The sequence below is a fragment of the Pleurodeles waltl genome, chromosome 4_2, assembly GCF_031143425.1.
Source record: "Pleurodeles waltl isolate 20211129_DDA chromosome 4_2, aPleWal1.hap1.20221129, whole genome shotgun sequence".
Classification (NCBI taxonomy): domain Eukaryota; kingdom Metazoa; phylum Chordata; class Amphibia; order Caudata; family Salamandridae; genus Pleurodeles; species Pleurodeles waltl.
In genome coordinates this window covers 619054736-619068445 of record NC_090443.1, presented here as the reverse complement: position 1 = coordinate 619068445, position 13710 = coordinate 619054736, and the positions used below count along the sequence as shown (strand labels likewise).

The 13710-nt window shown below is 37.2% G+C and overlaps 1 protein-coding gene across 5 annotated transcripts in view; it reads left to right on the top strand.

The window, feature by feature from the left end:
* The window catches only part of COL11A1 (collagen type XI alpha 1 chain), a 360373-nt gene that overhangs the window by 93080 nt on the left and 253583 nt on the right, over positions 1-13710 (top strand). For 3 of the 5 annotated variants that reach the window (XM_069232190.1, XM_069232193.1, XM_069232189.1), the window contains exons 5-7: positions 3864-3992; positions 10011-10166; positions 10369-10479. In XM_069232190.1, the coding sequence (XP_069088291.1) occupies positions 3864-3992; positions 10011-10166; positions 10369-10479 (396 nt within the window). Of the gene's footprint in view, positions 1-3863; positions 3993-9641; positions 9759-10010; positions 10167-10368; positions 10480-13710 lie in introns of all 5 variants that reach the window. The other 2 variants (XM_069232191.1, XM_069232192.1) reach the window with 2 other exon arrangements.

The following is a 13710-nucleotide window of genomic DNA, read 5'->3' as shown; positions in this document are numbered from 1 at the left end:
CTGCTCCTCCTCAGAATCTGGGACAACCTCCACACATCTTTCATATAATTTATGATCTGCACATCTTCCAAAAAGCAATCAATACCTACCTTTACTGAATCCCTTTTACTTTACCAGACAATCTTAGACCTGCTGCCATATACTAATTATTGATCCTACTCCAAGAGAATAATGTGTTCTGTATTTAGTGATGCACTGCCATAGTATATGTTGTACCTAATCCGTCTCTGGTTTTAAATTGTCTGCTGTAAATATGATGTGATAGGTATTACACAAATTGTAAAAACAGATAAAATATGCAGATTTTCTTCATTTGGTGGTGTGGATCATTACTTTTATTGCATATGATATTACAATATTTTCTAATGAATACATTACAAGATTTTCTTGAACTTCAGGCATGGGGTATCACTTTTAAAATCTTGATAGTAAATTGTTGAGTTAGTAATGTGCGGTGACATTGGTAGAAGTGCATGACTTTATATAGCTTCTCATTTGGATTGATTTGATATGCATTTGTGGCACCTGTTCTGCCCTCACTCAGTCTTATTCATTCATTGCATATCTCTTTGCAGTGACAGGGGTATTAAGTAACAAAAAGTTAGACATGCACTGATCTTCGTCAAATCAAACTATTTATTTTCATATTCTACTAACTGTAAATTAAATTACATTTGCACCAGAGAAGCCATAGGAGAGCTCTGCTTTATGTTTATAGTGCATTTAGGTGGTGGTGAAGGTGAAACATAAAATATCTCTTTGGCTTTGTAGATGAAGTTAAGCAAAGTAATGAATTATAATGTTCTATACCTGCAGCTTTCTGAATTTACATGGCAGAGAACAGTTGTTTCTGGAAGGTATGACTTCAGCCATTAAAGTTGATAAGTAAAAATGGTCCTGTCACTAATATTACTATGAATAGTACACTGGAATCCTACTACTCTCTTTGATGAAAAGGTTTCACTATTGGATGATACAAATCTCTCCTTGTTTTTGCTTTTAGATAGATATTTCTATCCACTGGGTCCAGAAAAGCTTTTAAATATATATGTTCTGTATATTTTCACAAAGCAAAATCATCAATTTGCTACTGTTTCCATATTGGATTTTAAAATCTTTACCAATTTGGGAATTCGTTTAATGCAGACTGAATCCCCATGAATCATACACAGTTGTTTACAGTTTGGGTTGTGAAGACAAATTAACTTATGTATGAGCTTTGAAAGGAGACATTTGCCATTGTGTAAAGATATAGCATGTAGTTAAAGATTGTACATTTCTGAGATATATTCTGGAGTGAGAGATTTTCTTACTGAATGTTGATGCCTCTTAGTATATTAATTCCTTTTACAACAGGCTCAATAGTTGATATAAATATCTGAGATATACAAAGCATAAAGCAATTTTATGTTGTTCTTTTAAATTTAGAAAAAACATGCATTCTTGGGTCAATTTTCTGTATTTCAGTTTGTTTGCAATGTAGTGCACAGGTACTGGTGTGTTTGCTATTGCATCCCTATGTTGTGTTTTTATTCATTGAAACAGGCATACTTACAGTATGATGGCATAGTAAAACATTTCAACATTGCATGCATATTTCAGTATTCAAGTATACTTAAGTAAAGAGTATTCTGTACTATGGCAAACATCTTCATGCAAAATTGCTGCTTAGTTACTAAATAAACAAGCTGTTGGAAAAACAATTAATCAGAGAAGGAGATGGTCTAACATGTCTACATGTTGAACACACAAAAATGTGCAATTATTTTACAAAATATGTTTTGTAAATCTTAGAATGAGGAATCATGTGAATTGAATCCTTAGTCTTTTTAACAAAGTGACTATTAAGTGTCATTGTTTCCAAGCTCATTCTGTTAATTCCCTTTGAGGATTAGCTGTGTTGCTGACCACACCTGATCTCCATTTTTATTGTATTGCCCAAAATAACCAATTAATCTGGCGAGGTTATGAGTTTTTTTCCTAAATAATTGAGTGTCTAAAATATGCCATTATAAAATTCCATTTACAATGTATTTGACCATACCTTTGTATACAAAAATGGTTGCTTCGGTACTTGTAAGTTATCTAAAAAAACACTCTTTTTTGTGAATAGGTCTGTTTCAAATTATGATGCTGCTCTTTAGTGAGTTGCTTTGGTTACTACAATAGATTTAACTCTAGAAAAGGAGTTGTTATGTTACTTAGCATTTTTAAATCAGTTTCAAATCAGCTGTATACGTGGGACCACTGCCTGCCCTTAAAGAATGTTTCTGCATGCATTAATTTGCGACTGGGTTAGCACCAATTTGAAACTGGTGCTAACTGCGATTGCTTTGTGACCACATTCACGGTCACAAAACAATCATACGTACCCTTTAGATTTCGTACCATTTAGATTCGGTATTAGGAAGGGGCGCAAAACCAAAATTGTGTTTCAGTAACAAGTTACTTTGTACATCCCAAAAATCATGTTTCTAGTCACAAACGGAAATGCTTTGTAGATGAGGCCCTCAGTTTTTGACTATTAATTTGCTAGAATGGGATGCCTGTTAATTCTGAAATCCTGGATGTGCTGATTATCAGGGGCAGTAAATACTTCATAATCCAAGTAATTGTCTTTGAAATGAGACGCACCATTCACATGGATTATTTAAGGCACCAAGTTCACTGTTTTGGTGCTTTTCTTGGTATATTTGCCATGAAAAACTTTGGGCAGGTTGGAACTACCGAAATGTATCATGAGAACATTGTGTATTATGTCAGCTCAGGATAAATATCACATATGATAATTTCAGCATTCCCTATAGTTCTAGTCTGTGCACAGTGATCATGATTTAGCCATTCACTCATAATAAGGGCTTTAGATGCAATTTCATATAAGCAGTCAGAAGCAAGTCTATTATGTGATGCACCACATTGTCAATTTCGCACCATCACATTGCTTATTAGACATTACTTGGTGCTTCCTCCTCTTCTATGAATTTGTATGCATTCTATATAAAGTAAGCTGAACCTTTCATCCTATTTAGTCTGTTGTCACCCATAGTGCCAATGGGAATAGAACATGTTGAGGAAACCTTAAACATTCAGGGCCAGACTTATCATAATGTTGTGTTGCCTTAGTGTCACACTAAGTAACGCAAGGGCAACACAACACTAAAGTCAGATTTACTAAACAATGCAAGGCCACCTTGCCTGGCCCCTGTGGCGCTTGGTAAATATGGAGCAATGCAGGACAGCACAAGTTGGTGCCTTGCGTTACTCTGAACCTAGGTGGTGTTCCATGGGGAGAGCGTTGGTGTTCCCATGCATACACTCATGGATCTTGGTGCATTCCCAGATTTACCGTGAGTAGTAGACCTGGGAGGGTGTCAAGATGCTACACCTTCCCAGGGGAGGCGTAACAAGGGGAATTGGTTTATTTCTCCTTGTTTTTTCTTCTTTGTACATGTGCTGCATTCTGCAGCACAAGTAAACAGAGGAAAAAGCCTTAGAGAGTTGTTTTGTGCAGGAATGTGTCCCTTCCTGCACAATAACAATCTTGACTACAAAACAGATACCCTTGCACCACAACACAAGGGAACCTGCTTTGACACAAGACAGCAAATTGTGCTGAAGCTCAAGGAGAGGAAAGGAATGCACCATATAATTTTACAGAGGGTGCATTCCTTCCTCACCAGTTCACACACAGAAGCAAGGTTTTGTGCTATATTGCGTTGTGTTAAATTTTGATAAATCTGTGCCTCATTGTTAGAGTCATTTTAGATTTTTCATTTGTGAAAGGTTATCCTTTCTTAATCAATATTTCGACATATCAATGAAAGTTTCAGTTCAACATGCTTCCTTTCTTTGTTTTGCAACAGGGTGATATCCAGCAGCTTCTGATCGTAGATGACCCCAGAGCAGCCCATGACTACTGTGAGCATTATATCCGAGACTGTGATTCCCCTGTCGTTCATACTGCTCAGGCCCAAGAACCTGAAGTGGATGAAGTGAGTAGATATTGATGTATTTTTGCATATGCAGTTCGATGGTGAGTATCATGCAGTGATCATCCTAAAAACATTTAACTTCCACAGATTTATATTTTGTACATTCTTACTGCTGCAATATGCATTATTTGTAAATAAAATTTAATCAAAAGCCACAGTGTTCTCGTATCCCGATTACATGTATTCTTCATTCTTCACTTGTGTCCTCAGGCAACACTTCAAACAGAAATCTGACCCAAATTGGTGTGGCAGTATGAAAAAATATATTCAATTCAGGGCAGTATAACTTGTGCAACCTTGATCATCAGAGCAGTTGGTGATGAAGCTTGTGAAGCATAGACATATACAGATTTGGAAACCAATCTATAAGAAGATACATAAAATGTAGCATTTAAATAGGGTTTATGAAACCAAAGACATGGTAATAATATTCTGATGAATGATAAATATTATATACAGCTAATTGCCCAAGACTAGAATTTACAACACAGTCTGTCTTCCTGATAAATTGTATTGCTATTTATTCTTCTATCCTAAAAGGTTGCAGCCTGCCCCTTGGGTACTGGAATGTCTTTTTACAATCATAATCCTCTACACACACACACACACACATATATAGAGTGTTCATTGCTTGTTGATTCATATCTATACAGATCTATCTCCTTTATATCCTGTGGTTTCCTCTCACATTAATTCTCCTGTACACAGTATGCCACCATGTACACTCTACCATAGAGTACTTACTATATGTCCTGTGGTCCTATTACCATGTTGCTTCCTCTTTATTCTGAATTGCTTTTCTGACTGTGGATATTTAATGGTCAATCCCTATTCATGTCCCTCCTCCTGAATATTACAAAGGTTTCCCCAGTCTCACTTTTAAGCACAAATTTGCTTCCTCTGCATTCCAGAATCTCCCTATTCATAGTCCTCTTGACATTGTGCCTTTTTCTCATTTATAATTCCCACATATAGTGCGCCTCCACATACCATGCCCTTTCCCTATTATTACAACTCTTCACCTACTACTTTCACCATATTTCATGTTCTTTTCCCATTCATAAACACTTGACACACTACCCTAATTATTCAAAACTTGTTCATCATCCGTTCATCCTCACATATACCAGTTCATATGCCATGCTTTGTCCCCAATAATACTTCTCTCCACATACTGCTTCTTTATATGTCATGCTTCTTCACCATTCATACTCCTCTTCCCAAACTACCCTCTCAATACTCCACATTCTTTCCAAATTCATTCTCCACTTCAAATAATGTCCAAAGACAATGCTCCTTGATCATCAATACGTATCTTCACATAGGTCCACATAATATTTTATGGTCTTTCTCATTAACCCTTCTTTCTAAATCCAGCTCATATTCCATGCTCCTTCCAATTAATTCTTCACTCCGCAACACACCCTCTTCTGAGTTCATGCACTTTTCATATTTATATCCCTTTGCACATGCTTCTTCTTCATAGTCCATGTTCCTTCCTATTCCAAAGGCATCATCTCACACACCCCTCTATATTCTATGAGATTTCACATTTCATAATAAAAATGCTGCCCCTCCATATTCCATTCATGTTTGTCATTTATACCCCTTTCTACATACTGCACTCTCCATGAGCCACACTGTTTCCTAGTTTATACTCCTCATGACATGCTTCCCTGCTAGCGATTCCATCTTCTTAGATGATATAGTCACAATGATTGAGAGACAAGTTCAGAAATCTGTTAGCCCTATGTCTGTCTTCATGAAAACTAAAAAGTTCTATCAAATAGCAATTTTATAACCATATGTGGCACAAGAATCAGTTCATCATCATGAGGCACAAGTCCACTGTGTGAGAAACCCACAGTTTATGGAGATAATTTAGTCAGAATTTGTGTAGTTTAAACTTTCAATGAGCCAAATAGTTTAAACTTTTAATGAGCCAAGTAGAATACATTTTATCTACGCCCAAGTGAAATGTATGGTATGCTGGTGTAACCTGATGTAATTTCACTAAATTTGTGTTACGTTTGCTGTGCAAAATTCCACAAATTACGCTATTATGCCACATTGTGTAACTACACGTGCAGGTGTATGAGAACAAAGCAAATGACCAGATCTCAAACGGCTGTTGTTTGCAGCCATTGAGTTTTGTATAACTGTGTTTTAAGTGCAAATGCATCCTTGGGCCCAGAATTGATGTGAGGGTGCATTTCTCTGTAAAATGTATCACCAACTGTCGGTTTCTCTTTTTACATAAGTAGACATAATTTTCTATAATTTTTCTGTAATTTTGGGTTATTAAGCAAAGACAGATTATGCATATTTTGCACACCCCTAATATGTGCATATATTCAAGCGACCCGGGAAAAAAAATAAAAATCCTTCTCTTCTTTGATTTTCATTAGGGCCCCATTTTTTAAATACTATGTTAAACTACTAAAATAGAATACATAAAAAGCTTTCTTAGTTCAACTACAGCATGACAGACCTCACTTGACATGATATATAAAACAGACTTGTCACTTCATTTAGAAGATCATGCATCCATTGATATGCAATTTAATGGGAAAATGTATGCTAATAGAAAAAAGTCCCCACAGCAGTAACAGAAAGAATGTTCAGTAATTACTGAAAAATAAGCCACAATTCTTCTACTTCCCAGAGATTAATATTGCAAATGAGAGGTTTACATGCTATGATGCTGCATCTGCAGCTTGCATCATTATTAAATAAAATGTGTCTTTTGTGTAGGACAAATTATCATGACACCTCTTTATGGCATTGTCAGTTTCCTTGCCAACGTTTGGAAAAAGGCATGTGAGCAAATATGCTATTTTCCAAAGGAACTAATTGTTATTTTTATTGTTTTGAAATCAATGTATTTTTATATCAATTGCTTTTATTGTCATTATCAATGGCCCAAATTAAGAAAAGTTTGTAGACCATCATATCTTTAAAATGTGAAATGATATAATTTTAATTACAATATAATGTATCATGCAGTGGCCAATAATGTCATCCTCTCCTATTATATCTACTTTTACTGCGCATTCCATTAGCTTTAAAGCAGTGTTTATGTACTCAAACATTGAAATATTAAAGTAAACAACAAATACTGTCGATTATTCATTTGCTTTCATGAAATATTTTTAAAGTGTAAGATTCCTTCTTATTGATCAAACGTCTTTTGCATTTGCATAAATAACCCATCTCTCTTGACAAACCTCATGGTTTGAAAACAAGGGATTTGTATGTGTTTTCTGATTTTCATGGAAACATACAAAAAACAATACATGTGGCTTTTTCAAATAAGCGACATGCCAAGAAAGCATCATACCTTGCATTAAGGTACCCTGAACCTGCCCTAAAACTATGGGGCATAGTAACATGAAAGTGGTGCGACGCTGACCCAAAATGGGCAACCCCGCACTGCGTCACTTCAGAAATGCAAGGATGTGCCATATTTACAAAATTACGGCACCCCCCTGTGTTTCCTTTATTGCTGGTGCTAAATTTAGCTGCCTAGTGCCAAAGTAGTCAATGATTGTTTATGTGTAGGAAAGGACACCTTCCTGCATGTAAACAATCATTAATGTCCTTTTGCTCTTTCTATGTTTGCTGCAGAATACAGCACACATAGAAAAAAAAAACGAGGAGAAATAAAAGTATTTCTCTTTGCTGCACCTTGCGTACACCACTTCTGGGGTGGCAATAATTGTTTGCCCTACCTCAGATTTACATTTCCTTGTAAATTTGGGGCAGTGTCAAAAAGTAATGGGTGTTGCATGGGTATGCTCAAAGCAATACCTATTTCGTGTCCGTCTGCCACAGAAAACTGCATCAGTGGTTCACATTTTCAAGCTTGTAAATATGGTGCAGGGCACAGCACCACCAGAGCGTCACAAAAGGTCACACTCCAGTGGTGCTATAGGCTTGTAAATATGTCCCTATGTCCGCTTTCCATAGGTTATTAATTCCATACATTTTCTACACTATACAGCTGTGGTTAAGGCATGTTGGTACAGTGATTTTGACAAATCATATTAGGGAAAGCTCTTTACATTCCATGCATGTAATTATCAATAGGCATGCTGGTAGCTAGATATGTATTAGCATGCAGATGTACCCCTTGCTACTGTACAAACATCTCACTGTTAAAGTTATGAAATGCCAAATGAGAACTACAATAGAAGAAACAACACACAAAACCACTGAAAATCAGATGAGTGTTTTGTTCATTACATCCTAGTTGAGTAGAGAAAGGAAAACATCCAGACATAGTGGGCTCCCTAGGACCATCAGCATCTTTGCCATCCGATGGACACGAGCCACCCTTTGCCAGGCAGATGAGGCACAAAGACAGTGGGTCTAGGTATCAAATGACCTGACCTCCGCAGGTTTCTGGAGTGAAAAATGTATTTAGAGCGTACATGTACAGTTGAGGAAACAATGAAATGTTTATTGGCTATGGAAAAATAGCTTCTAAAATCAATTAACACAAATTAAGCCCTCATAAAGATAATTAATAAACACTGTAATTAATTGGAAATACCTCCATGGCAGAACAGTGGAGATAAAATAAATTCACCTGCCTTCAAAAGAATCCAACCACAACATTAATGAACTGGTCAATTGGAAGTTTATAGGTTCACTCAGCAATGTGTTCTTGTCTTAACAGCATTTCTCCATACATGAAGTATACAATCATGACCTTCTGACAAATTACTGCAAGTCTGCTTTTCTAATTAATGCAATTAGTACTGGAGACAGTTGGATCATAGAATTGATATAGTGGGGGCCTTGTTAATTTAAGGGAGGGCTTCCCTCAACCAAACTTAAAAAAAACTCCAAAGATCTCTTGAAAAGAGGGGCGAGCAAGTACTTTCATGTATAGTACATTTTGTATTTCTATTATTTGCATGTTTGTTTTAAGCGTTTTATGAATATCCTCTATATCTAATTATCTTAGTAAATATTATTTCAAAAGTAACTCAAATATATAACATAATAATATCATATATGCTTAAATAATAAAAAAGCAATAGCTATAAATCATTGAATGGTAATGCAGGACACGTATGCAGGAAGGTATTGTCAAATATCTCAAGTCTAGCTCAAAGTGAATTTGAGAAACACATAGCAGTTTCAACAATTTGAATTTTATAGCTCAGTATCAGCTACAGTTAATAATGTTCTATGATTGTGCATGACATTATAAAAAACTGTGTTCTTTATTTACTTCATGAACAATTCAATTAAACATAAATATTTTGTCTTACATTTTAAGCAAATCTATGTATAGCTTCAAGTGATCTAGTACATGTTTGTGCTATGATATACTACATTTAAAAACAAATTGTACTGATTAAAGCTCAGCACAAAACAAATCTAAATTGCTGAAAGCTATTGTAACACCCCTTGCTTTTTCATTCTTTAATATTGTGTAACATAGAACAACAGAACATTCCCATGGATGAATGTTTTATGCTTTTATATGAATGACAATCAATATGTCATTATGTACTCTGCCTTATTTCCTTTAACATTTACTGACACATAAATGTTGGAAATAATGGTTCCAAACCTAATACTTTCATTTGCAGCTACTAACATAGAAATGCCTGGTATTTCTCTATTGTTGTATAGTATGTACCGGAGGAATTAATCGAATATGACTATGAATATGGTGAAGCAGATTATAAAGAGACTGACCTTATAACAGAGGGACCCACACAAATTGAAGAGATTATACCAACAACAGAGGTAAAAGGAGCCTATGCTGTGTGTTGCATGGTGTTCTTTTGTTACTCTTTGCATGGCCTGTCTTACACTCATCATCTCATCTCTCTCCTTGTGCTTAGTCCTGTCCTGTGAATCCATTTTCATTTAGTAGTGGAGCAAGTGAATGAAAATTATCTTCATTCTGACCATGCTCTCAATTCTTCAGTCATACTTTCTGCATTTTCCTTTCCTTACATTCATGTCTTCCATTCCATCTTTCAACACATTTTTCAGAAGACGAAAGCCAATTCCAAAAAGAAGAAGAAGACAGTGTCCGCTAGCACAAAGGACAAACCCAAAAAGGTCACAGCCCAAAAATCTGAATCATTTGCAGCTAAGAAGAAGAAAAGCGTGGCCAATAATCGAGCTACAGCACGAGCCAGACTAGGGGTAAAAGTAGCACAAAGCAATCAAGATCTTTCCTAGCCCATGAGCGGAAGATCTCTGATCTTGAGATATCTATAGCCCTAACCCTGCTAGATTTGTACCTCTCTGGCTAATCTTATAACCCTACTCTATGTTGATCTGCTACGTTATTTTACTTCTTATTTTACACTCATTAATAGAATATTACTGTTGTGCTTGATATTAGGCAAACATTGTTGAAGACATCCAGGAAGAGTATAATGTGGATGAAACTGAGTACGGGATTTCAGAAGGTTATCAGACAGAGACTCCCCCCTTGACCACTGGACCAAATGAGGTAATGAATAAGAGTGTTTTTCTCCACATCCCAGTAAATTACTTTCCAAAATCTCTCAATTATCATAGCATTCACATTTAATGAAGTTTGACTTATAGTTTTATTCAGACATTTTATATTTTGTTTAGATTTGAGATCTTAAAATTATCTTGCTGCACATTAGTGTTGGTAGCTATAAAACAAGCTAGGCTCTAATGTTTACTTATTTTCTGCAAGTTTTTTGAAACATTATTTCCAGCCTACATCATATACTGCAGGCCTTGAAATGCAGAGCTAGATGAAAAATGCAATGCAATGCATATGTAATGCAATAACTGCTTCTGGCTTACATAGTTGTCTTGAATGGATTCAAGTTAAAAGATATAAATAAATTAGTAACATCACAAAATAAAATGATGGATGGAGGATTGAAACATTTCAAACACTCACCCCCCATCACAGATGTGGCTTTAATCCATCGTTATTTTGCTCAACACTTCACCACAATTTAGACCCAGCCAAAAGCAGATCAGTCATGACCCTGTTCCCCGTGGGAACAGTCCAGCCCCAACTGGCAAGCCAGATCCTAACTGGACCGGAAACAAGCATCCTGTGACAGGTTTCAGGGTACCTCCTCTCATCAGCCAGTAGAGCATGAATCTAGTGGCGGAGAAAGCAAGGAACCCATTCTGAGCATACCAAGCCACTTAGGGTGCACACAGCAACATCACAAAATTAAATGATGGATGGGGTGTTGAAACTTTTCCAACACTCACCCCCAGTCACAGATCTGGGTTTAATCCATTGCCATATTGTTTACCACTTCACCCCAATTTGGACCCAGCCATATGCAAATCAGTCTTGACCCTGTTCCTCATGGGAACAGTCCAGCCCGAACTGCCAAGCCAGTTCATCCATGGACCGGAAACAAGCATCCTGGTATGACCCCTCATCAGCCAGCCTAGCTTGAATCCAGTGGTGCAGGAAGCAAGGGACCCACTTCTGGGCATACCCTAGCCACTTATGGCGCACATAGCAACACAAAAGAAAATGAGGGACGGGGCGTTAAAACTTTTCAAACACTCATCCCTAGTCACAGATCTGGGTTTAATCCATTGTTATTTTGCTCACCACTTCACCACAGTTTGGACCCAGCCATATGCAAAGCAGTATTGTCCCTGCTCCCCATCGGAACAGTCTAGCCTTAACTGCAATACCAGGTCCTTCCCAGACTGAAACAAACATCCTGGGATTGGTTTTGGGGTATCAACCCTCATCAGCAAGGCTAGCTTGAATCCAGTGGCACAGCCAGCAAGGGACCCATGTCTGGGTATACCCTAGCTACTTAGGGCACATATAGCAACATCACAAAATAAACATTAGTAGTCTGGAGTTTGAAGGCAATGGACTGGAAAGTAAGATGCTTCTGAAACTTCCAGTTTTTCTAACACTGTTGCATGTTACCACGAAATATAGTAATTTAAAAAATATTTTTAATGCTGTGAATCATGCAAAATGGAAGTGACATATGTTTTCTTCAATGTGTTGAGTCAAATAAACTGTATTGAGTTCTTGTTTTGGGTAATATTGAAACCCTGTGAGAAACTAAATAAATATTGTAACATGGATTATTATTTTGGGTTTGTGACTGCCCACTTCAAGGAATAATAACACTTCTTGTCATGGTGAACCCTCAAAGTCACTAAATTAAAGTCTAACACCATGGTACCTAAGGCTATCATAGAGTACACCAATGGTAATAAAGTCAAAACATCAAGCAAAACAAAATGGAAGTTAATAGTGCCACTTCAAAAAGGAACGTTTTCAGTTTTTTGAAGAAAAATGCTGACATTTCTTTTAAGTGCAAACACAGATTGGGACTTTGTCAATTTTTGAGAAGAAAAATCCTCCCTGTGTGGGGTGCTACTATATTGTAGCCACCGCTGTGGAACCAAAGGCCACACACCTGAATCAGATTGGTCCCACTGTCACTCTAGAGCATTGGAGATTTCATGCTAAAATGATTTCAAGTCCCAGGGCAGAATGGGATTAAGGGACTGGTTTAGAGTTTGGCGGAGGGATTACACTGACACAACTGTGACAGATATCCTGTCCACCGAAATATAAATGCCATAGGATATAATTGGATTTATATTTCATTGGAATTATATTTCAGTGGACTGGATATTCGTCACTGTTGTGATGGAGTAACTCTTCTGCCAAACTCTAAATCAGGCCCCAAGTTATTTTTTCCGAGGTGCAAGAACAAATCCCAAATTCAATCTGATGCTGTGAAAGTACATGTCACCACCTTTTCTGGTGTGTCCCCCTGAAATTCTGGAGCTCTGCAGAAAATGTTTTCAAAAGTTTCCACACTTTCATCTCTTGGCCAAACAACCATAAGTGTACACTACTAAGGCCACAGGACCTCAGCGAGAAGGGACGTAGACACTCTCAGGGTGTTAGGCAGAGGTCAACAGCAAAGTTAAGTTGAGTTCCAAGTACACTGGCAAGCTTGGCACTTTCAGAAAAAGGCCGCTTACAGCTTGTTGTGTCCCTGTTTCAATGTGGTTGACCTTGATCACTCTATTGTAGTTCCTGGTGTAGAAATTCTCCTACAGGGTTTGATGCCAACCTGACTCAGAGGGAAAAGGCTGCTTTCCTGGTTTCCCCTTTCATCAATGAAAGAGCAAACCTCCTCATAAGTTAATGAAGTTCCTGGATCCCCTATAACTGGTTTTCCTACAAGTTGAAAAAAAGCACCACCCCACCCAGACAATTGTGGATTTGATTTTAATGTAGATTTTATAGCACAACTTGTCACCTGTGTGGATCTCCAGGCACTGTCAGTGGGCACGGGGACATCGGGTGATTTGCCCAGATTCACAGGACATTGTGCCAAAGCTGAGGATCGAGCCAGGGTCTCTAGCTCCAGAGGCGGTCACCCTAACTGCTGCGCTACATCCTCTCCCCCTCTCTTAATTAGGAGCAGATTCCATATCTCTTTCACACGTCATTCAGGCCAACTACAGGCTGGGTAGTTGCTGTAGAGGTAATGTAAACTAGCTTCCAGGAGCTTCAGGTAGAGTAAAGGTAGCTTTCAAAAAGTTTCATTTCAAATCCATTTAATTAAAATACAACTTGCCCATTAAGTTGGATTCATATTAAATATAAAAATAAGTCTTTGAATTGATTTATGTAGTTGGTACTGGTCAAACATCATAGATTAATGATTATAATTGATACTTTGAT